The following is a 25362-nucleotide window of genomic DNA, read 5'->3' as shown; positions in this document are numbered from 1 at the left end:
CTTCATGTCTTCTTGTCTTCGTGTCTTCGTGTCTTCTTGTCTTCGTGTCTTCTTGTATTTGTGTCTTCATGTCTTCGTGTCTTCTTGTCTTTGTGTCTTCATGTCTTCTTGTCTTCGTGTCTTCGTGTCTTCTTGTCTTTATGTCTTCATGTCTTCTTGTCTTCGTGTCTTCGTGTCTTCTTGTCTTCGTGTCTTCTTGTCTTTATGTCTTCATGTCTTCTTGTCTTCGTGTCTTCGTGTCTTCTTGTCTTTGTGTCTTCATGTCTTCTTGTCTTCGTGTCTTCGTGTCTTCTTGTCTTTATGTCTTCATGTCTTCTTGTCTTCGTGTCTTCGTGTCTTCTTGTCTTCGTGTCTTCTTGTCTTTATGTCTTCATGTCTTCTTGTCTTCGTGTCTTCATGTCTTCTTGTCTTTATGTCTTCATGTCTTCTTGTCTTTGTGTCTTCGTGTCTTCCTGTCACTCAAGTACTGACTCAACCCTGAAACTTTATCATCATCAATCACCAGAGTTTCAGCTGCAAGTGTTTCCTCTCAGATGTAGTTTATAAATGTGACGAGAACCTGAGAGTCTTTGCTTCTAATTATAGAAACATTTCCTTCATCACATGAACGTCAGTCGTCCATCGACACCTCGACTTGATCTTATATGTTGTTCGAAGCATCAATTCATCAATAAATCAATAATCAATAAATCACTAAATGCTCTTCTTCCTCTGGACCTTCAGGATGGAATGGGGAACCTGAGGGTGACCAAGGACGGGGTCAGACTGGAGGGTGTGTCGGAATTCATGAAGCCTTTGTACGTCAAGGAGGTCCAGTCGAGGAGGGTGAGTTTGATGTAAACACAACGATACTTTGTGACAAACACAACGATACTTTGTGACAAACACAACTGTACTTTGTTACAAACACAACTATACTTTGTGACAAACACAACTATATCTTGTGACAAACACAACTATACTTTGTGACAAACACAACTATATCTTGTGACAAACACAACTATACTTTGTGACAAACACAACTATATCTTGTGACAAACACAACTATACTTTGTGACAAACACAACTATATCTTGTGATAAACACAACTATACTTTGTGACAAACACAACTGTACTTTGTCTTAAACACAACTGTACTTTGATACAAACACAACTATATATTGTGATAAACGCAACTATACTTTGTCTTAAACACAACTATACTTTGTGACAAACAAAACTATACTTTGTTACAAACACAACTATATCTTGTGATAAACACAACTATACTTTGCGACAAACACAACTATACTTTGTGACAAACAAAACTATACTTTGTAATAAACACAACTATACTTTGTGTCAAACAAAACTATACTTTGTAATAAACACAACTATACTTTGTGACAAACAAAACTGTACTTTGTCTTAAACACAACTATACTTTGTGACAAACAAAACTATACTTTGTAATAAACACAACTATACTTTGTGTCAAACACAACTAACCTTAAAAAAAACAACTATATATTGTTATAACTCAACTTTATCTTGTAATAAACACAACTATATCTTCTAACAAACACAACTATATATTGTAATAAACACAACTATGTTTTGTAATAAACACAACTATATCTTGTAATAAACACAACTATATTTTGTAATAAACACAACTATTTATTGTAATAAACACAACTATATCTTGTGATAAACACAACTATATCTTGTAATAAACACAACTATATCTTGTGATAAACACAACTATACATTGTGATAACACAACTATATCTTGTAATAAACACAACTATATCTTGTAATAAACACAACTATATTTTGTAATAAACACAACTATATGTTGTGATAACACAACTATATCTTGTAATAAACACAACTATATCTTGTGATAAACACAACTATACTTTGTAATAACACAACTATATTTTGTAATAAACACAACTATACGTTGTGATAACACAACTATATCTTGTGATAAACACAACTATACGTTGTAATAACACAACTATATTTTGTAATAAACACAACTTTACGTTGTGATAACACAACTATATCTTGTAATAAACACAACTATATCTTGTGATAAACACAACTATACTTTGTAATAAACACAACTATATTTTGTAATAAACACAACTATATCTTGTAATAAACACAACTATACATTTGAAGCTTTTAAACATTTTTCTGTGTCAGTGATAAAAAATGTAAAGTCAAAGTTTGTTTTTGTAAAAAAAAAAGAAAAGAAGAAAAAGATCAACTGAAGATAAATCCATCTTTAAAATGTCCAACTGTGTGTCAGAGTTAAGTTTGATCTTCACACGTGTCGCTGTTTTTACAAAAGCTCTCGGAAAAAGAAACAAAATGAATCCGTTTGTTCGTCTCGTCGTTCTTCGAGTACATTTACAGTCACAGGCTTCAGTGACACAAGAGTCTTTTCTTTTTATCTTTACCTTTTCTTAAATCGCTTCAGAGCCGTCGTGTTCATAAAGGAAATAAGTTTCAAACACAAGTGCAGAACCTTCACTGCAGAACCTTTTCTGCAGAACCTTCACTGCAGAACCTTCGCTGCAGAACCTTCGCTGCAGAACCTTTTCTGCAGAACCTTCACTGCAGAACCTTCGCTGCAGAACCTTTTCTGCAGAACCTTCGCTGCAGAACCTTTTCTGCAGAACCTTCACTGCAGAACCTTCGCTGCAGAACCTTCGCTGCAGAACCTTTTCTGCAAAACCTTCGCTGCAGAACCTTTGTTGCAGAACCTTTGTTGCAGAACCTTCACTGCAGAACCTTCACTGCAGAACCTTCGCTGTAGAACCTTCGCTGTAGAACCTTCGCTGCAGAACCTTCACTGCAAAACCTTCGCTGCAGAACCTTTGCTGCAGAACCTTCGCTGCAGAACCTTCACTGCAAAACCTTCGCTGCAGAACCTTCACTGCAAAACCTTCGCTGCAGAACCTTTGCTGCAGAACCTTCGCTGCAGAATATTTTCTGCAAAACCTTCGCTGCAGAACCTTTGCTACAGAACCTTCGCTGCAGAACCTTTGCTACAGAACCTTTGCTGCAGAACCTTTGCTACAGAACCTTTGCTACAGAACCTTTGCTGCAGAACCTTTGCTACAGAACCTTTGCTACAGAACCTTTGCTGCAGAACCTTTGCTGCAGAACCTTCGCTGCAAAACCTTCGCTGCAGAACCTTTGCTGCAGAACCTTTGCTACAGAACCTTCGCTGCAGAACCTTTGCTACAGAACCTTCGCTGCAGAACCTTTGCTGCAGAACCTTTGCTACAGAACCTTTGCTGCAGAACCTTCGCTGCAGAACCTTTGCTACAGAACCTTTGCTGCAGAACCTTTGCTACAGAACCTTTGCTGCAGAACCTTCGCTGCAGAACCTTCGCTGCAGAACCTTCGCTGCAGAACCTTCGCTGTAGAACCTTTGCTACAGAACCTTTGCTGCAGAACCTTTGCTACAGAACCTTTGCTGCAGAACCTTCGCTGCAGAACCTTTGCTACAGAACCTTTGCTGCAGAACCTTTGCTACAGAACCTTTGCTGCAGAACCTTTGCTACAGAACCTTCGCTGCAGAACCTTTGCTACAGAACCTTTGCTGCAGAACCTTTGCTACAGAACCTTTGCTACAGAACCTTTGCTGCAGAACCTTTGCTACAGAACCTTTGCTACAGAACCTTTGCTGCAGAACCTTTGCTGCAGAACCTTCGCTGCAAAACCTTCGCTGCAGAACCTTTGCTGCAGAACCTTTGCTACAGAACCTTCGCTGCAGAACCTTTGCTACAGAACCTTCGCTGCAGAACCTTTGCTGCAGAACCTTTGCTACAGAACCTTTGCTGCAGAACCTTCGCTGCAGAACCTTTGCTACAGAACCTTTGCTGCAGAACCTTTGCTACAGAACCTTTGCTGCAGAACCTTCGCTGCAGAACCTTCGCTGCAGAACCTTCGCTGCAGAACCTTCGCTGTAGAACCTTTGCTACAGAACCTTTGCTGCAGAACCTTTGCTACAGAACCTTTGCTGCAGAACCTTCGCTGCAGAACCTTTGCTACAGAACCTTTGCTGCAGAACCTTTGCTACAGAACCTTTGCTGCAGAACCTTCGCTGCAGAACCTTCGCTGCAGAACCTTCGCTGCAGAGCCGCGTAATTGTCTCCAGTAGGACTTTTTCACCGAGATGCAAAAACCTTTGTCTCTTTCTATCCTTCGTCTCTTTTTATCCTTCATCTCTTTCCATCCTTCGCCTCCTTCCATCCTCCGTCTCTTTCCATCCTTCATCTCTTTCCATCCTTCGTCTCTTTTTATCCTTTGTCTCCTTCCATCCTTCGCCTCCTTCCATCCTTCGCCTCCTTCCATCCTTCGTCTCTTTCCATCCTTCGTCTCTTTCCATCCTTCGTCTATTTAAGTTAAACTCTATGGTTTTAGTTGATTAAAGTGAAACAATAATTGTTTTAGTTTAAGTTAGACTATATAATTAAGTTAATGTTAAACTATAATAGTTTTACTTTAAGTTAAATTAAGTAAGTATTAGTTTTGATAATGTTAAATTACAATATTTTTAGTTTAAGTTTAACTATATTGCTTTAGTTTTGGTAATATTTAACTATAATAGTTTTAGTTTAAGTTAAACTATAACTGCTTTATTTTTATTAAAGTGGAAATATAATAGTTTTAGTTTTATGAAGTGAAACTATAATAGTTTTAGTTTCAGTGAAACTGTAATATCTTTCAACGCGGTTGAATGATTCAGTTTCTATGTTGTTATTATTGATGCCATTATTCATCGTGTTGTTCCCAGTGTAACCACCAGGGACTGTTTACTTCCCTATTTTCCTGACTCCCTGCCCGGTGGACCGGATCATTAGAAGTCGGGCTTCGCTCGGGCCTGTGGGACAAAAGCTATCTCTCTAGTAATGACCCGAGAAATACCCATTACCAGAACTGCATCATGGGAATTACAACCAGGGTTTGAATCGCAGTTAAGGGTCGAACTCCCTAATAATTCCAGCGTATTGTTGTGTTTGCTCAAGAGCAGCTACTGACTGACGAAGAGGCCGATGTTGTTTCTATGTCGACACAAACCTCCTGATCTCAAACTGACCCTCTTTGTTGGATTGTTTTGTCCAAAAAACCCTTAAAATGTTCCTTTTTTTTAAAGATTTTGTCGTGCTCTAGAAAAAAGTTATTATGACCTACACAAGCTTTACTTGACTGTACACATTTGAACGTGATCAACAATAATTTATTATTTATTTTAAGTATTGACTTAGCTTGACTTAATGTCCAGACTATAAAGCGTAACTCGATATAAAAGTTAAAAAAATAAACCTTATATATATAGTATGTACGCAGGAGATATTTACACAAAAGGAAATAACAATAACAAGATAAAAGGCCAAGGTTATTTGAACTGAGACAGAACCCTCTAGTGGTTATAAACGTAACTGCCATAGAAAGATGGTAAAGCTGAGATTATGAATCTGGATACACCACAGTTAGAAGCTTCGGTTACATGTGTAGAAAACATGGTAAACGTTAGCACCTGTAATATCCAGAACGATTAACAAGTTCGCTCCACTGGTCAATTTTCACTTCATGAAGCTTTTACCATCGATTTGCATTGACTCCAATTTTCTCCACATGACTCCAGAGCGCCCCCTAGAGGCCGTTTTCCTGTAAGAATCCATTGAAAATCTGTATCTCCATTTAATCTATAGTAGAGCTACACGATATTGGAAATAAGCGCGATATTCGATAGTGGCGTCTGGAATTGCGATATCGATATCAATGCTATATATTTTTATTTCACCCAAAAATGTAGCCACGTGCAGGAGTGAGTACTGTAGTGAAGGTCCGGGGGTTAAAGAAGGAAAACGATGATATTTCCCTTTCATTTATTTCTGCACTTCTGTGTCGACATGATGGTATAAATATATCTCTTATAACGCTCAGTCTCGCGGGACTTGCATCGGTTTCCCGCCAAAACTGAGCGACATCAGAGAGGAGCCGCCGGCGCGTCGTGATATCACCAAATCAATAATAAATACTTGTACACGCACACATAACACTTTATAAATGATGCTAACAATGTAGCTTGTTAGCATACAGTGAAGACGCACACATAACACTTTATAAATTACGCTTACAACTTAGCTTGTTAGCATACGGTGAAGACGCACACATAACACTTTATAAATGACGCTAACAACTTAGCTCGTTAGCATACGGTGAAGACGCACACATAACACTTTATAAATGATGCTAACAACTTAGCTCGTTAGCATACGGTGAAGACGGACAGGTTTGTTTGGAAGTTCACGATCTTCTAAGAAAACAACTGAGACGAGATGAAAAGTTCTTACAATATGTTGCTTTAACAAAGGAGGTTGAAAGAGACGAGTGACTGGATCACTAGTGTTTGACTAGATCATAAGTTAGTATTACTTCACTGGATCACTAGTGTTTGACTAGATCATAAGTTAGTATTACTTCACTGGATCACTAGTGTTTGACTAGATCAGAAGTTAGTATTACTTCACTGGATCACTAGTGTTTGACTAGATCATAAGTTAGTATTACTTCACTGGATCACTAGTGTTTGACTAGATCAGAAGTTAGTATTACTTCACTGGATCACTAGTGTTTGACTAGATCATAAGTTAGTATTACTTCACTGGATCACTAGTGTTTGACTAGATCAGAAGTTAGTATTACTTCACTGGATCACTAGTGTTTGACTAGATCATAAGTTAGTATTACTTCACTGGATCACTAGTGTTTGACTAGATCAGAAGTTAGTATTACTTCACTGGATCACTAGTGTTTGACTAGATCAGAAGTTAGTATTACTTCACTGGATCACTAGTGTTTGACTAGATCAGAAGTTAGTATTACTTCACTGGATCACTAGTGTTTGACTAGATCATAAGTTAGTATTACTTCACTGGATCACTAGTGTTTGACTAGATCATAAGTTAGTATTACTTCACTGGATCACTAGTGTTTGATTAGATCATATGTTAGTATTACTTCACTGGATCACTAGTGTTTGACTAGATCATAAGTTAGTATTACTTCACTGGATCACTAGTGTTTGATTAGATCATATGTTAGTATTACTTCACTGGATCACTAGTGTTTGATTAGATCATATGTTAGTATTACTTCACTGGATCACTAGTGTTTGACTAGATCAGAAGTTAGTATTACTTCACTGGATCACTAGTGTTTGACTAGATCATAAGTTAGTATTACTTCACTGGATCACTAGTGTTTGACTAGATCATAAGTTAGTATTACTTCACTGGATCACTAGTGTTTGACTAGATCAGAAGTTAGTATTACTTCACTGGATCACTAGTGTTTGACTAGATCATAAGTTAGTATTACTTCACTGGATCACTAGTGTTTGACTAGATCATAAGTTAGTATTACTTCACTGGATCACTAGTGTTTGACTAGATCAGAAGTTAGTATTACTTCACTGGATCACTAGTGTTTGACTAGATCATAAGTTAGTATTACTTCACTGGATCACTAGTGTTTGACTAGATCATAAGTTAGTATTACTGCACTGGATCACTAGTGTTTGACTAGATCAGAAGTTAGTATTACTTCACTGGATCACTAGTGTTTGACTAGATCATAAGTTAGTATTACTTCACTGGATCACTAGTGTTTGACTAGATCAGAAGTTAGTATTACTTCACTGGATCACTAGTGTTTGACTAGATCAGAAGTTAGTATTACTTCACTGGATCACTAGTGTTTGACTAGATCAGAAGTTAGTATTACTTCACTGGATCACTAGTGTTTGACTAGATCATAAGTTAGTATTACTTCACTGGATCACTAGTGTTTGACTAGATCATAAGTTAGTATTACTTCACTGGATCACTAGTGTTTGATTAGATCATATGTTAGTATTACTTCACTGGATCACTAGTGTTTGACTAGATCATAAGTTAGTATTACTTCACTGGATCACTAGTGTTTGACTAGATCATAAGTTAGTATTACTTCACTGGATCACTAGTGTTTGACTAGATCATAAGTTAGTATTACTTCACTGGATCACTAGTGTTTGACTAGATCATAAGTTAGTATTACTTCACTGGATCACTAGTGTTTGACTAGATCATAAATTAGTTTTACTTCCGTGGATATACTGAGCTAAGACGTGTCGTCATAGCAACCGAGCCTAACAAGCCGCACAGTTCACAGACGGACGGAGACGTAAACAACAACGAGACATAGAAGTACAAATTGACAACTTTACAGAACGTGACACTGATTGGTCGAAGTGCGTATTTAAGAAATGTTTGATACAATCAAAAATTATAATTTATCACATTTTTCGATGAATATTGCACGTGACAATATCGCGATATCGATCTTTTTTCAATATATCGTGCAGCCCTAATCTACAGGGTTATAAAATAGTTAACGTTTCAATCACGCGACAGAAGATCATTTCTGGTGCTCAAGCGTCGACACATGTTTCACTGAAGTGTGTCCGGCTCGTCCTGCCAGACGTGGTCACAACCTGCATAAAAATAGTCTTCATTAACATTTAACATCATGTTTCAGAATGTCAGAGGAATGAAAGTCACATTAGCCCGCGAGGGGAAGAGGAACCGGTGAAAAGTGAATAAGAATATTAATCTGATGGAGCCAAAGATCCTTCTATCTTTCCCTCCAGCTGCTGTCTCGGCGGCGGCGGCGTCCAGAAGCCACAACAAATCCCTTCATCACAGCACTTGTCGAGGGAGAAAAGGCCACGTCCTGTCAGAGTGCGTCGAGTCTCAAATTGTCGGCGTGTCATAATTTTTAATGAACGGCCGCAGCCAGAGCCTGTCGACTCTTGTCCAGTCGCATCCTCGTCGCCGTGAACACTTTCCTTCAAACAAAGTCACAATCAAAAAAATGTTATATCCTTGAAGTTTTTTACGATCTGTGAATCATTTCCCACAACTCCTGTGTTGTTCTCAGTATTATCTTGACCTGTAAAGTATATATTTTATTGAGTATTGTTTTAATTGTTTAAGCGCTTTATGACCCTGGTCTGGAAAAAAATTACTTACTTACTTACTTACTTACAATTCCTGTTCTAGTGGTTATAAAGTGGAGCTGCCTTAGAAAGATGGTAACGCTGAGATTATGAATCTGGATACACCACAGTTAGAAGCTTGGGTTACACGTGTAGAAAACATGGTAAACATTAGCACCTGTAATATCCAGAACGATAAACAAGTTCGCTCCACTAGTCTATTGTAACTTCTTAAAGATTTTATCGTCGATTTGCATTGAGTCCATTTTTATACGCTGCCGTCTACAACTTCTAGCTTCCTTGAATGCTAAGCTAATAGGCAACATTTTTGGTGCTGGAGCAATCACCTTCAAATTAAAAGCTGCATTATCTGTGAATTGTTTCCTTCATTTCCGGTTCTCTAGACACTGGAGTCACATATTATTGTTATATTATTTTACTATTTCTCTCAACATAAGTCACATTCTCATCCATTATGAGACAACTTGGACCATTTATGCCTTTTTTTTGCTTTTTCTATTAAAGCAACAACACCTGATATTTGGACACACTTTCTCCGATTGTTTTAGGTCATAGGTATTTGAACTGAGAGAGAACCCTCTAGTGGTTTTAAAGCGCAACTGCCATAGAAAGATGGTAACGCTGAGATTATGAATCTGGATACACCACAGTTAGAAGCTTGGGTTACACGTGTAGAAAACATGGTAAACGTTAACACCTGTAATATCCAGAACGACTAACAACGCCATTAACAAAGATCTCTCCACTGGTCTTTTGTAACTTCTAAAAGATATTATCGTCGATTTGCATTGAGTCCGTTTTTTTACGCTGTCGTCTCCAACATCTCGCGTCATAAATGCTCAGCTAATATGGAACATTTGATTACCTGCAACAAGAGTCTTTGTCTGGTTTTGAAATAAATAAATGCACCTGCTGTATTTAGCAACGTCGCATCAGAGTTTTTACGACTTTGCAGTTACAGTTTCTTTACACCAGGGGTCGCCAGACAAAAACTAAAAACTTGCGTATTGGTGCTTTAAAGTAGAATACATTTGAATTTGAAACGGTTTAAATTCTCAGTGTCAAAAAAAGGAAGTAGCAAAAACATCATCAGATACTGTTTGAAGTGAAATAAAGTGGTAAAAAACATTTATTGATAAACTGCAGCAGCCATTGATTTTCAGTTTTATCTTCTCTTTATCTTTTTTTTGTGTGTTGAATCTTTCTTTTTGTTTTGATGTTTTTCAAGGTTTGTTCAAACCCATTTTTCTAAGCCTTGTGATAGAATTGTCTCTGGACTGTGTTAGTCTACAATAAATACTAAATAAAAGCTGTAGTTGATAAGTTGAGATGGTTGACCTCGAATCAATGTTGTCGAATTCATATGATTGACGAAGTAACACTGATGGTAGAGACGCCTTCAGTAAAGAAACACAATGGTTTTTATAATGACATTTTGTTCTAATTCCAGTTTCATTCTTAAGCTTTTAATAATCGTTCATGTCTCCATTACTTACGCACTATAATCAAACAATTATAATAAATTGTTTGATTATAGTTGAAAATGGTTTGATTAGTTGAAAATTGTTTGATTATAGTTGAAAATTGTTTGATTATAGTTAAAAATAGTTTGATTATAGTTAAAAATTGTTGGATTATAGTTGAAAATTGTTTGATTATAGTTGAAAATTGTTTGATTATAGTTAAAAATTGTTTGATTATAGTTGAAAATTGTTTGATTATAGTTAAAAATTGTTTGATTATAGTTGAAAATTGTTTGATTATAGTTGAAAATTGTTTGATTAGTTGACAATTGTTTGATTATAGTTGAAAATTGTTTGATTGTAGTTGAAAATTGTTTGATTATAGTTGAAAATTGTTTGATTATAGTTGAAAATTGTTTGATTATAGTTGATAATTGTTTGATTATAGTTGAAAATTGTTTGATTATAGTTGAAAATTGTTTGATTATAGTTGAAAATTGTTTGATTGTAGTTGAAAATTGTTTGATTATAGTTGAAAATTGTTTGATTGTAGTTGAAAATTGTTTGATTATAGTTGAAAATTGTTTGATTATAGTTGATAATTGTTTGATTATAGTTGAAAATTGTTTGATTATAGTTGAAAATTGTTTGATTATAGTTGAAAATTGTTTGATTGTAGTTGAAAATTGTTTGATTGTAGTTGAAAATTGTTTGATTATAGTTGAAAATTGTTTGATTGTAGTTGAAAATTGTTTGATTATAGTTGAAAATTGTTTGATTATAGTTGAAAATTGTTTGATTGTAGTTGAAAATTGTTTGATTATAGTTGAAAATTGTTTGATTATAGTTGAAAATTGTTTGATTATAGTTGAAAATTGTTTGATTTTAGTTGAAAATTGTTTGATTATAGTTGAAAATTGTTTGATTATAGTTGAAAATCGTTTGATTATAGTTGAAATTGATTGATTTTAGTTGAATATTGTTTGATTATAGTTGAAAATCGTTTGATTATAGTTGAAATTGATTGATTTCAGTTGAATATTGTTTGATTATATTAAAATTTGACAGTACAGACAAAAATAGCTCCATACACACGAGGCTTAAAAACTTTGAACATATGAACAAAGTGCAGAATAAAACACAAAACCTTGAAGGATTGTGCAGAAGAGAAGATTCACCATAAACAGAATAAGATAACATCTGTACAAAGTGTCATGTGTTGCATCAACCAAAGAAAGGAAGATAGAAGATAAAATAAAAGCTGCTGGTGTGTGACTGTGACTCCTGTGTTCAGTGTAAATATATAAGTGAGATCATGGACGTTGATTATTGCGCAGCTTTGTTCTAAGACTCTTCAGTACGATCCTCAGCCTCGTCTCCTAACAGAGCTCTGGGCCTCGAGATAAAGCTCTTCCTTCGTGTTATCTTCACACACAATTACTCAACACAGAACAAACTCCTTTTAAGCCGCGAATACTTTAGAGCGAAACATTAGAATTATCTCTGCGAGGAACAGACGAGTGTGAGAAGGTTCTGGAGTTTAGAACTCGTGTCGGAGACGAGTTCAAGGAATATTAGACTTTGACTCTCTTAGTGGTGCTTCTGACCTCGTCATCGCCTGTCACTCAAACCTCACAGAATACTTTTATGATTGTAGTAGTATTTTACTGTCATCACTGCAGGTATAAGTAACTATTAGAAGTGTTTTACTGTCACTACTGCAGGTATAAGTAACTATTAGAAGTGTTTTACTGTTATCACTGCAGGTATAAGTAAGTATTACAAGTATTTTACTGTCACTACTGCAGGTATAATCAAGTATTATAAGTATTTTACTGTCACTACTGCAGGTATAAGTAAGTATTACAAGTATGTTACTGTCATCACTGCAGGTATAAGTAAGTATTACAAGTATTTTACTGTCATCACTGCAGGTACAAGTAAGTATTACAAGTAGTTTACTGTCACTACTGCAGGTATAAGTAAGTATTACAAGTATTTTACTGTCATCACTGCAGGTATAAGTAAGTATTACAAGTATTTTACTGTCATCACTGCAGGTATAAGTAAGTATTACAAGTATTTTACTGTCACTACTGCAGGTATAAGAAAGTACTACAAGTATTTTACTGTCATCACTGCAGGTATAAGAAAGTATTACAAGTATTTTACTGTCATCACTGCAGGTATAAGAAAGTATTACAATTATTTTACTGTCATCACTGCAGGTATAAGAAAGTATTACAAGTATTTTACTGTCATCACTGCAGATATAAGAAAGTATTACAAGTATTTTACTGTCATCACTGCAGGTATAAGAAAGTATTACAAGTATTTTACTGTCATCACTGCAGATATAAGAAAGTATTACAAGTATTTTACTGTCATCACTGCAGGTATAAGAAAGTATTACAAGTATTTTATGTATTTTATGTATTCCAGAACCTTTTTACTACCTTTGTTACTGATTATAGTTGAAAATTGTTTGATTACAGTTGAAAATTGTTTGAAAATCTATTGAAAAATATATTTTGATTAAACACGTAAATGTATCTTTTTAAAGCATGAAAACAAATAAACCAAATCCTTCCTAAAAGAATCAGGCGCTAAAGTGTTAAACCTCGATGACGTCACAGATGTTCTCCATCAACGTATCTTCACAGGAACCTCACGTTCACAGCATCTCTTCCCTCGTGTTTCAAGATAATCTCTCTTTTATCGAATCACGCCATCGTCCTTCAACCGTCACCTGGAGTTATCATCAGAGCTGCTTCTTCACGCTTCAATCAGATCCAGACAACAATCTAATCCCATGTTTAAAAACACCATCTTCAACCTTCACTGGGAATTATGTTTCAGTAGAATACAAAAACCGTCACTGTTTAAAGTACTTAGCTCACCGAGCTAACATGCTAACAAGTTCATCTTCACCTCGTTCAAGAGAACAAAGTGTTTTCTTTTCTTCACAAACTCAAACCAGGATCGAACCAAACATCTTGAGAACTTTGATATGTTTCATGGCTCAAGTCGAACAGAATAAAAGATGAACTTCTCGTCTGAAAAAAACATATTTTAAATCTAATGACAAGACTTCAATGAAACTATTGTAACTCATTTTGTTTGTTCAACAAACCAAACAATTTAATTCGTTTCAAAAGGGAAATTCTCAAAGATTCTTTGGTGAATGGATATAAAACCTTCAACACAGTCGATGAAGGTTGAATTTAATCAGAGGTTTGATTATGTTTTGTGTTGAAGAATCAAGTTGTTTGTTCTCTTTCTCGTGCGGTTTGTTTGTTTTTGTTGCTGATCCTGGAGAGAAGAAGTCAATTACAGTTTATTAAATATTAGTTTCAACTATAATCAAACAAATTTCAATTATAATCAAACAATTTTCAACTAGAATCAAACAATTTTCAACTGTAATCAAACAATTTTCAACTATAATCAAACATTTTTCAACTATAATCAAACAATTTTCAACTATAATCAAACATTTTTCAACTATAATCAAACAATTTTCAACTATAATCAAACAATTTTCAACTATAATCAAACAATTTAAAACTGTAATCCAACAATTTTCAACTATAATCAAACAATTTTCAACTGTAATCAAACAATTTTCAACTATAATCAAACAATTTTCAACTATAATCCAACAATTTTCAACTATAATCCAACAATTTTCAACTATAATCAAACAATTTTCAACTATAATCAAACTTTTTTCAACTATAATCAAACAATTTAAACTATTAACAAACAATTTTCAACTAAAATCAAACAATTTTCAACTATAATCAAACAATTTTCAACTATAATCAAACAATTTTCAACTATAATTAAACAATTTTCAACTATAATCAAACAATTTTCAACTATAATCTAACAATTTTCAACTATAATCAAACAATTTTCAACTATAATCTAACAATTTTCAACTATAATCTAACAATTTTCAGCTGTACTGACTGTAGCTTCAGTTCCATCAAACCCTTCGTTCCAAACAGGAAACAGTGGACACAGAAATCAATCCCATCATGCTTTGTGTCCTGAAGCGAAAGTGAAATAAAACCGTGACGACGTCATACGTCTCCAGTCGCAGTTTCTTCCTCTCGCTCCAAACAAAAGTTGCTCCGTCGCTCATAATGCACATGAATAAACATTAGCAGCTGTTAAATATTTATAATTTACGTCTCTATTTATTTTTATTTCGCATCCGAGCGCTTGATCAAATATGACTCGTGCGTGCGGCGACACCTCCGGATGACTGATTCCTGCGCTGAGTGAACGAGATAGAGCGTGTTCGTGCTCGCACGCCCGTCCAGCCGGAATGAATCGGACAACATTACATCTGTCAGGGCTCGCAGAACACCCGGCGCTGAGAACGAGCGGCAAATAACTCAAGTCCATCACACGCCTGTTATACCGTAATTAATCCCTCGAGCCGGCTCTGAAGACGATTATTGAGATGATGTGCGGGCGAGAGAGGCTGAGATGTTACACTAGCAAACACTTCAGGTGACGTCGATTTGTGTCTTTTTCAGGGACCCAGAGGGGTTCCTAGGCCAGATGGCGTCGTCACAAGAACTGATACTTTGGTACCAGAACACAAAAAAACAATAGCAGTGCCGAGTACTGTATTGTCTGCACTATAAGGCGCACTTAAATGCCTTTAACAGTGCGGCTTATATATGAACATTACCTGGTGGGGGACTATTTTACAAACACATTTGTGATTACGTCATTGCGTCATCACGGGGTGGGATTTACAATGCACGTCACATCATGGCGGACGGCTATGGAGTGAGATTACTGCCACCGTTTTGAGCGAGTGTGGCTTGGTTGTTGTACACTCAAAATGACTCTGCTGCGCTCAACCAGTCATACACGTGCGTTCAACATGTCATACACGTGTTCTCTAGCCGTCATACACGCGCTCAACTTCTCTGCTGCTCAAAATTTGTCTGCTCACAACACCAGTCTCACGCGCTGATGCTTGAAGCCTTTTAAACATCATCTGAACATCGTTATCATGGGAGTGAACAAAGTTGTCAGAACGCTTAATAAAGTTTGACTTTATCCGACTGTTTTGTTGACGTTCCCTTTAGCTCAGCTTTATCTAGTGGATGATAACACAACCCCAGTCAAACGTTTGTATCTTTTATTCTATGCGCCTTATAATCCGGTGCAAACTATTTATGAAAACACTTCTAAAATAGGCCAAACATTGAAGGAGTGCCTTATAATCCGGTGCGTCTAATAGTGCGTAAAATACGGTACACGTGATCTTGGCAGAACTGACGAGGCCTTTACACATCAGAGACCCTACAAAAGCCAAAGAAGAACTTCTGCCGTCTTCAAAACAATGACTTCTCCAGAGAAATATCTAAACATCTTCTTATTGTTACATTTGGAAATACTTGTGGGTACATTTTAACCACAAAAAAAACTAAAATTTTTGGTTTGTAAACCAATGGAGGAAACACTTTGAACCAACAAACAAAAAGACGGACACATTTTAAAACATTTAAAAAGGATCGTACCTCGCAGCAGGAAAGGTTGACGGTCCGAAGGAAGTCAACTTGTGACATTTCTGTGTGGAGTGTGTATGTTCTCCCCGTGTTGTGTGGGTTTACTCCGGACACTCCGGTTTCCTCCCACAGTCCAAAAACATAAAGGGGTTGATTTAGAACTTGGGGAAATTTTCCATAGGTATGAGTGTGTGTGTGAATGGTTGTGTGTCTTTGTGTGTCCTGAGACAGACTGGCATCCTGTCCAGGGTGTCCCCCCCCCACCACCACCACCACCATCACTCCTCTTTGAATGTAAAATGATTAATTGTTAGTTTTGTGTACTTGAAAGTAAAGGCTACTTTTATTAACCATGGTATCGAAAAGTACTAAAAAGTACTGGTGTTGGTATGAACTACTGAGGTTTTGGTATCTTTAGCCTCGACAGTGTGTAGCGCACGAACACACACAACTTTATATCATCACTAAAATGTTGTCGTGACACCTCCGCTGACTCTCTCTCTGGGTCACATTTTACTTTCGCGTCGTAGCTCAGAGTGGTCGACTCGTGGCCTGAGAGGTTGCAGGTTCAATCCCAGTACAGGATGAGATGGTGGCGGAGACACTTTACCCTGAAGGGTTGAGCTGTCGAGTCTGCTCCCATAAGTGTGTGATTGTGTGTGTGGAAGGGTAAACGTGTAACCAAGTGTAGAAAAGTGCTTCACAAGTGAGAACCATTTTCTACCCGTCGCTCGTGATCTTAGGTGAGGGTAGAGACGCAGATCGACCGGTACAAACGAGAGCTTTATCTTTTGGGCTCAGCTCTGTTTTTTTTGTACCAACGAAGATCGGTGCGTCGTCTGCATAACTGCTGACGTCGCCACGATCCAACTCCTTTCTTCCCTCACTCACGAACAAGACCCTGAGATACTTAAAGTCCTGAAGTTGGGGCAGAATCTCCAACCCCGGAGAAGGATCCCACCTTATTCCGGCTGAGAACCATGGACTCCCATTTTGAGGTGAAGATTTTGATCACTGAACCCAAATTGTTTTCTAAATAAAGACCAGAAAAGAAGCCTTTGACCCGTCAGAGGCTCAGAGGGTAACGCTCTTCTCTAAGTGCACTGCTTTACAGTACATGGTAGGACAGTGTTCAAATCTGGACAGTGTAGTACTGACTCAAATCAAACACTGTTGCTACACACTTACAGGAAATGACTCGACAGTTTCTTCTTCTACTACTTTTTAACACTGATTGTGACCAGTCGTTGAAACACTTTCATCGACACTTGACAACACTTTTCTCCAATTGAAGTTATAAGGTTGTGTTTCATTGTGTTATTACTGTTGTTGTGCTCTTTTGTGGTAAAATGAGTGTTTTCTCAAGACATTGGCTTCAGTTTAGCGTCATCTACGTCACTAAGATGTTAAGGTTTGAAAGTGTCCATCGATCCACACTCAATTTTCTGCCCATTTGAGTGCACCAATTGAGTGCACATTGGGCGCTACATTGTCGCACACTGCTGAATGTGAATGCACTTGTCTTAACAAGAAGGATGTGTCTCGCCTGCAGTTCATACTAAACTCTGCAGCCAGAATTCTGAGCCGCTCTAGTAGAAGAACTCACATTTCTCCTTCAAACTCTTCACTGGCTGCTCTAGTAGAAGAACTCACATTTCTCCTTCAAACTCTTCACTAGCTGCTCTAGTAGAAGAACTCACATTTCTCCTTCAAACTCTTCACTGGCTGCTCTAGTAGAAAAACTCACATTTCTCCTTCAAACTCTTCACTGGCCGCTCTAGTAGAAGAACTCACATTTCTCCTTCAAACTCTTCACTGGCGGCTCTAGTAGAAGAACTCACATTTCTCCTTCAAACTCTTCACTGGCTGCTCTAGTAGAAGAACTCACATTTCTCCTTCAAACTCTTCACTGGCTGCTCTAGTAGAAGAACTCACATTTCTCCTTCAAACTCTTCACTGGCTGCTCTAGTAGAAGAACTCACATTTCTCCTTCAAACTCTTCACTGGCTGCTCTAGTAGAAGAACTCACATTTCTCCTTCAAACTCTTCACTGGCTGCTCTAGTAGAAGAACTCACATTTCTCCTTCAAACTCTTCACTGGCCGCTCTAGTAGAAGAACTCACATTTCTCCTTCAAACTCTTCACTGGCCGCTCTAGTAGAAGAACTCACATTTCTCCTTCAAACTCTTCACTGGCTGCTCTAGTAGAAGAACTCACATTTCTCCTTCAAACTCTTCACTGGCTGCTCTAGTAGAAGAACTCACATTTCTCCTTCAAACTCTTCACTGGCTGCTCTAGTAGAAGAACTCACATTTCTCCTTCAAACTCTTCACTGGCTGCTCTAGTAGAAGAACTCACATTTCTCCTTCAAACTCTTCACTGGCCGCTCTAGTAGAAGAACTCACATTTCTCCTTCAAACTCTTCACTGGCCGCTCTAGTAGAAGAACTCACATTTCTCCTTCAAACTCTTCACTGGCCGCTCTAGTAGAAGAACTCACATTTCTCCTTCAAACTCTTCACTGGCGGCTCTAGTAGAATAACTCACATTTCTCCTTCAAACTCTTCACTGGCCGCTCTAGTAGAAGAACTCACATTTCTGCTTCAAACTCTTCACTGGCTGCTCTAGTAGAAGAACTCACATTTCTCCTTCAAACTCTCCACTGGCTGCTCTAGTAGAAGAACTCACATTTCTCCTTCAAACTCTTCACTGGCCGCTCTAGTAGAAGAACTCACATTTCTCCTTCAAACTCTTCACTGGCTGCTCTAGTAGAAGAACTCACATTTCTCCTTCAAACTCTTCACTGGCTGCTCTAGTAGAAGAACTCACATTTCTCTGATCCTTCAAACTCTTCACTGGCTGCCAGTTTCTTTCATTTTAAAATTCTGGTTCTTACTTTCAGATCTATTCATGGTCAGACTCATAATATTAAGTGTAAGTGCAGAAGTGCATGATTTGAGTCTCACCGTAAATTACAGACCTTGGCGATCCAAGGAGAAGCTCTGGAGACACGGATCGTGGAAATCATCTTTCAAATGAGCGTATTTGAACTTTGATCTGCATCTCACTAGAGTTGTTTTCTCTTCTTCTTTCCTTCTCCTCCAGGACAGTCCATTAATCCTGCAGTCGGACAGAAACGTGACGATCAACGCTCGCAACGCCGAGGGCGAGCTGACGGGTCAGCTGACAGTAGGTGAGACAGCACGTCCATTACCACACGCCCCAAAAACTCTTCTTTGATATTCATGATTCACGTGGCTCTGGTGGACTCCGAGTCGTAATTGGATCGTACCTCAACCCTCCGTCTGTTCCAGATCTGACATCCATTTCCATTAGTCCTTCCCACAGACGCCGACGGCCGACTGTTTTCTGACGAAACCATTTTTTCTCAGGCGCTCATTGAATTAATAATACACGCGTGTTTACCAGAACACATAACTCCGTCGCCGCGGCGCCGTATTAGACGTGACATCTTCCTGTGAAGCTCCGTCAATCAAGCCCAAAATGTTGATAAACTACAAAAATGCTCAAATTTGCCAAATGGAATAACACAAAGAATTGAGATGTATGATGTAAATAACAAAGTTTTGAGGTTCGTTTAAAAGCCCAAAGAAGTTTTTGTGTCGACGACATGAGGCGTTTGAAGTTAAATGTACACGTTAAATAATCTTGAATTTTAATGGTATATTTTCATAATCCACTCAAAGATACAACAAAATAATATTGATTGTTATTATTGTGATCCATGTGAATTATAAAGAACAATAATTCATCTTTAACCCAGAAAGAAGCATATAGTCAATGATTTCCTCAATTTCATGTGAAAAATATCAGATTTTTTAAAAGTCAAATTAACAAAAAAATTTAAATCAAAAGTCTTAAAAAAAACGGATAAATGATGAGTTATAATGGTGGTAGATTTATTTCTTTATTATTCAATCAAACAATACATTTACTTCAATCAGAAGAATAAAGTCTTTAATAAAAAAAAACTCTTCAAATCGTTTTTCACTTTGTTTTAAAAAGTGTCCCAGTGGCCTTGGAACAAAAAAGACAACTTTAAACAAAGAATTTGTTTTGTTTTGTTTTATTATAAATATATATAATGTACCTTTTTTTATTTGAAAATATTTTTTTTGATTGAAGTAAATTTATTGTTTGATTTTTTTTTCATTTGAAGCAACATTATTTTTATTGAAGTTCCTTTTTTTTATCGAGGCAACTTATTTTGATTGAAAGCTATTTTTTTTGTTTTAATTGAATTATATAATAAAAAATCTCCCTCCATGCGTTACAGGCTGATATAAGTTGCTATAGAATAAAGTGCAGTTAAAGCTAAGCTAGCAGAAAACTAGCTAAAAAAAATAAAAACCTCTGTTAATGAACTTGGAGGTTTTGAAGGTTACGCTAATGGAACACAAGCTAATTACTAAAAAAAAAGTTCCCTGTTTAAGACCTTGGCTCCTTCGAGGGTTTAATGTCTGGGATGTCACTTAAAGAACGCGTGTCTTTGTAATAGTCGCTCAAGTGGTTTGCGTGGTAAATAAAACTTTGATAATGATTTTGTTCATGTAAAATGTTCAGGAAATTTCAAGATGCTTTTTCTACGTAGAATTTGTCCACGTGTTTGGTAAAAAATTACATAAGAAATGACGATTAGCATTATTTTTTAATGTTTTTAGATATTGTTATTTTATTAATATTATTTACAAACCCTCTTTGGAGCGAAGAACCATCTATTTTAATGATAAATGTTTAATCCTTTGACAGATTTACGTAGCGGATGGAATGTCAGTCTCGATATAAAAGAACATTTTGTTGCGTAAAAAAGTGTAAAAGCTGAAAACGATTTTGTCGGAGAATCAACTTTCTCCAAATTGAAAGTGGCCAATTTCCAACGTAGTTTAAGTCAAGAGCATGGATTCAAAATCTACAGCCGGATATAAAAACCCATCAAGAATATGTTGCTTCAGCCAATAACTGCACAAATCGCCTACAATAAATGTTCGGTTTCAATAAAATCCTGAAATTTCACGGCACATTAAACAATCAATTATTATTGGTCGACTTTATCTTCCTGTTCCGCTTCCTAATGATAATGATAAATTCCACTTAGAAGTGATCGTAGGAAGAACGACCTTCAGGCATCGGCTTCTCACTCAATGGGAAATGTTCAAACATACGGTTTTAGCCTCGGATTTTCTTTTGGCCTTTTTTTAAACTCCCTTCGTTTTTTAACTCGACGTTATTATTGTGAATTATTGTTGTTATTATTCATGCCGTTTTTCAATTATAATCAAGATTTTCACACAATAAAGTCGAAAACCAAAGATCTTATCGTTGTCAGGTAAAGTTGTTAAAAATGAACAAAGCTTCGTGAAGCATCTATAAAAACGATGGATCAAGAAATTCCACAAAAAAAAGGAGATTTTAAATCAAAATGTTGCTTCCAATGGCTCCCTGTGATCATGTGATCATAGGACGGTGTGCAAAGCAGGATGTGACATCATATAAACAGTCGTGTGCTCACGTGGTAACGATGGATTTGCTGACGAGAAAGTCTCAAAATTTAAAAAAAGTGGTTTCATTTTGACAGTAACTTCGGCAGCATGTTTTCTTCACCTGACTTTGAGGAACCCGTCGCCGCTCAGGTTATTAATAAACTCGACCTCCTCGCGCAGAAGCAGCAGCTGGAAAAACCTCCTGCCATCCTTGAGGTGCAGTAAAACTCCTGCGAGGAAGAATAATGTTTTTGATCAGCGGCCGCTGGAGTCATCAGATCCAACAACCAGGTTCCAGATCAGTGACGCTCGGATCAGTATTCATGGTGTCGACTCAGGGACGAGATGTTCCCGCGTCAGGAGCAGATGCTTCGCTCGTTGTTGTCGAGGAAGTTTGTTCTCAAGCCTCATCAAAGCTCTTTTTGAAGCTTTTTAACAATCGATGAATCCAAACATAATTGATCTCAATGGATTCCATTAATTTATTGTTTTTATTCTTGCTTTTTAAAACCTCAACGTTTAGTTAAGTTTGTTTGTTTTTATCAACTTCATTCTTGACAAATAACTTGAAGTAAAGTCTCCATGTTTCCTGACCAAACATCACACACACATCTTAGCGACACACGTTTATTTTCTTAAAGCCACAATACTCAAGATTACAAATGGTGGTTCTGGCGCCCCCGTGTGTCAGAAACGTTTAACAGCACTAACTTCAAATACATCATTGACAGTGGTCGAAAATAGAGTCTATTCTTTTTTTGTTGTATTTGGCTCTTTTTATCACTCAAAAATATAAAGTCAATCAAATAATGTCAATAAAATATGACAGAAAACTAAAAATGAAAAGGATCCAAATAAAAATAGATTGTAGTTTAAACAATAACAATATTGGGTCCGGATAAGAAAGTACTTTGGTTTGATCTCATATGGTTTGATCGCGAGATAAAAAAGTTGAAAACAGTTTACACCTACATACTACTACTCATATATATGTGTTTATTGTACTTATCCAGGCTTTAAATAATTAAAAATGAGTAAATATATATAGCATGGCTAAGGAGAAATACTGCAGTTCCTCATCGACTAATACGATCATGAATCACGGAGTAATACAACAGCGACTCACAGAGTAATACTACGCTGACTGGTGGAGTAATACTACAGTTACTCGCAGACTAAAACTATGATGAATCACGGAGTAATACTAAGGTGACTCAACGAGTAATACTACAGTAACTCTCGGAGTTAGCCTACAGTTACTCGCGGAGTAAGAGTTTGGTGAGTCGCGAGGTAATACTACCGTGACTTACAAAGTATTACTAACCTGAAACATGGAGTAATACTAAAGTGACTCAACTAGTAATACTAGGGTAACACCTGGAGTTAAACTACAGTTATTCGCAGAATAATAGTTTGGTGAGTGGCGAGGAGTCAGGAGTCCGGAAGTTCAGGAACCATCAGTAGATTCTGATCCACAGACCTCAGAGCCCGAGCTGGGGTGTAAGGCTGGATCAGATCACTGATGGAAGGTCTGACCATGAATAGATCTGAAAGTAAGAACCAGAATTTTAAAATGATCCTGAAAGAAACTGGCAGCCAGTGAAGAGTTTGAAGGAGAAATGTGAGTTCTTCTACTAGAACAGCCAGTGAAGAGTTTGAAGGAGAAATGTGAGTTCTTCTACTAGAGCAGCCAGTGAAGAGTTTGAAGGAGAAATGTGAGTTCTTCTACTAGAACAGCCAGTGAAGAGTTTGAAGGAGAAATGTGAGTTCTTCTACTAGAGCAGCCAGTGAAGAGTTTGAAGGAGAAATGTGAGTTCTTCTACTAGAGCAGCCAGTGAAGAGTTTGAAGGAGAAATGTGAGTTCTTCTACTAGAGCGGCCAGTGAAGAGTTTGAAGGAGAAATGTGAGTTCTTCTACTAGAGCGGCCAGTGAAGAGTTTGAAGGAGAAATGTGAGTTCTTCTACTAGAGCAGCCAGTGAAGAGTTTGAAGGAGAAATGTGAGTTCTTCTACTAGAGCGGCCAGTGAAGAGTTTGAAGGAGAAATGTGAGTTCTTCTACTAGAGCAGCCAGTGAAGAGTTTGAAGGAGAAATGTGAGTTCTTCTACTAGAGCGGCCAGTGAAGAGTTTGAAGGAGAAATGTGAGTTCTTCTACTGGAGCAGCCAGTGAAGAGTTTGAAGGAGAAATGTGAGTTCTTCTACTAGAGCAGCCAGTGAAGAGTTTGAAGGATAAATGTGAGTTCTTCTACTAGAGCAGCCATTGAAGAGTTTGAAGGAGAAATGTGAGTTCTTCTACTAGAGCAGCCAGTGAAGAGTTTGAAGGAGAAATGTGAGTTCTTCTACTAGAGCGGCCAGTGAAGAGTTTGAAGGAGAAATGTGAGTTCTTCTACTAGAGCAGCCAGTGAAGAGTTTGAAGGAGAAATGTGAGTTCTTCTACTAGAGCAGCCAGTGAAGAGTTTGAAGGAGAAATGTGAGTTCTTCTAATAATGATAATTTGGATTTGTTGGTGTTTAAATGAATGTTAATGTGGAAAATATCAATGTTTTAATTGTTTTATTATTTTGAGTAAACTGTCAATAATATTTATAGAAGATCAAAAGTTGCATTTTATAATTTAATAATATAAAGAAACTACAGTGTGTGTGTGTGTGTGTGTGTGTCACTGTGGCTGCGTGCATGCATGTGTGTCAGTTTGCGTCTGTGTGTGTCAGTGTTAGTGTTTGTATGTGTTAGTGTGTATTTTTGTAAGTGTATGTGTCAGTGTGTGTCAGTGTGTGTCAGTGTGTCTGTGTGTGCATGTATGCGTGTGTTTTACAGTTTGTGTCTGTGTGTGTTAGTGTTAGAAAGTGTGTGTGTCAGTGTTAGTTTGTTTGTCAGTGTATGTGTCAGTGTGTTTATGTGTCAGTGTGTGCGTGTGTGTGTGTCACTGTGTGTGCATGTATGCATGTGTGTGTCAGTTTGTGTCTGTCAGTGTTAGTGTGTGTGCATGTGTTAGTGTGTGTTTGTTAGTGTATCTGTCAGTGTGTATGTGTGTGTGTGTGTGTGTGTGTGTGTGTGTGTGTGTGTGTGTGTGTGTGTGTGTGTGTGTGTGTGTGTGTGTGTGTGTGTGTGTGTGTGTGTGTGTGTGTGTGTGTGTGTGTGTGTGTCACTTCCATTAGTGCTGCCATTAATGAACGACCTTTTTCTCCAGGCAGAAGAATTTGTCTCTTCAGTCGTCAACACCTGAGAGTTTGTTAAAGGAAAGTCATGGTCACTCTGGTGTGTGTGTGTGCGAGTGTGTGTGTATATGTGTGTACGAGTGTGTGTGTGTTTGTGCGTGTGTCCGGGTGAAAAACAATTCTATAGATTGATCTTTAAACGTTTGTTTTTAAAGTTGAAAACATGTTTTTGTTGAACTCTTTCATATTTAATTCTCTAAACAGTCGATTCATAAAAACCTTGATCTGGACTTTATTTGATTTTCATCTGAAGTTTTTGTTCTTCCTTCAACGGATCAAAGTTCACCTGAAGAATGTGACGAAGGAAATGATTTGTTCCGATGAGTTTTTTAAAGTCAAACGTTACATAAACAAAATAAACAAAGACGATATATTTGTCACTTTTAGGACTTTTTAGAAAATCTAAAAGGGAAAAGTTTTCAGGATGAAAATCTAAATTATAAACATTATTAGACCTTTTTTTTCCTTTTATGCACAATATATTGTTTTTATGCAGTGAATACATATTTTAGGAATACATCAATGTTTTAAAGAATGAATTAAGAGTGAAAATAAGATTCTCAAGGGTAAACAAAG

At 37.1% G+C, this 25362-nt stretch overlaps 1 protein-coding gene across 1 annotated transcript in view; it reads left to right on the top strand.

The window, feature by feature from the left end:
• Nucleotides 1-25362, top strand: part of LOC148089985 (zeta-sarcoglycan-like) — a 311638-nt gene that overhangs the window by 249337 nt on the left and 36939 nt on the right. The window contains exons 4-5 of the mRNA XM_087811269.1: nucleotides 724-825; nucleotides 19176-19263. Coding sequence (XP_087667395.1) covers nucleotides 724-825; nucleotides 19176-19263 — 190 coding nt within the window. The remainder of the gene's footprint in view (nucleotides 1-723; nucleotides 826-19175; nucleotides 19264-25362) is intronic.

This window comes from Callionymus lyra, chromosome 1, assembly GCF_982586985.1.
Source record: "Callionymus lyra chromosome 1, fCalLyr1.hap1.1, whole genome shotgun sequence".
In the NCBI taxonomy this organism is placed as follows: domain Eukaryota; kingdom Metazoa; phylum Chordata; class Actinopteri; order Syngnathiformes; family Callionymidae; genus Callionymus; species Callionymus lyra.
This window is presented reverse-complemented; position numbering and strand designations above follow the sequence as displayed.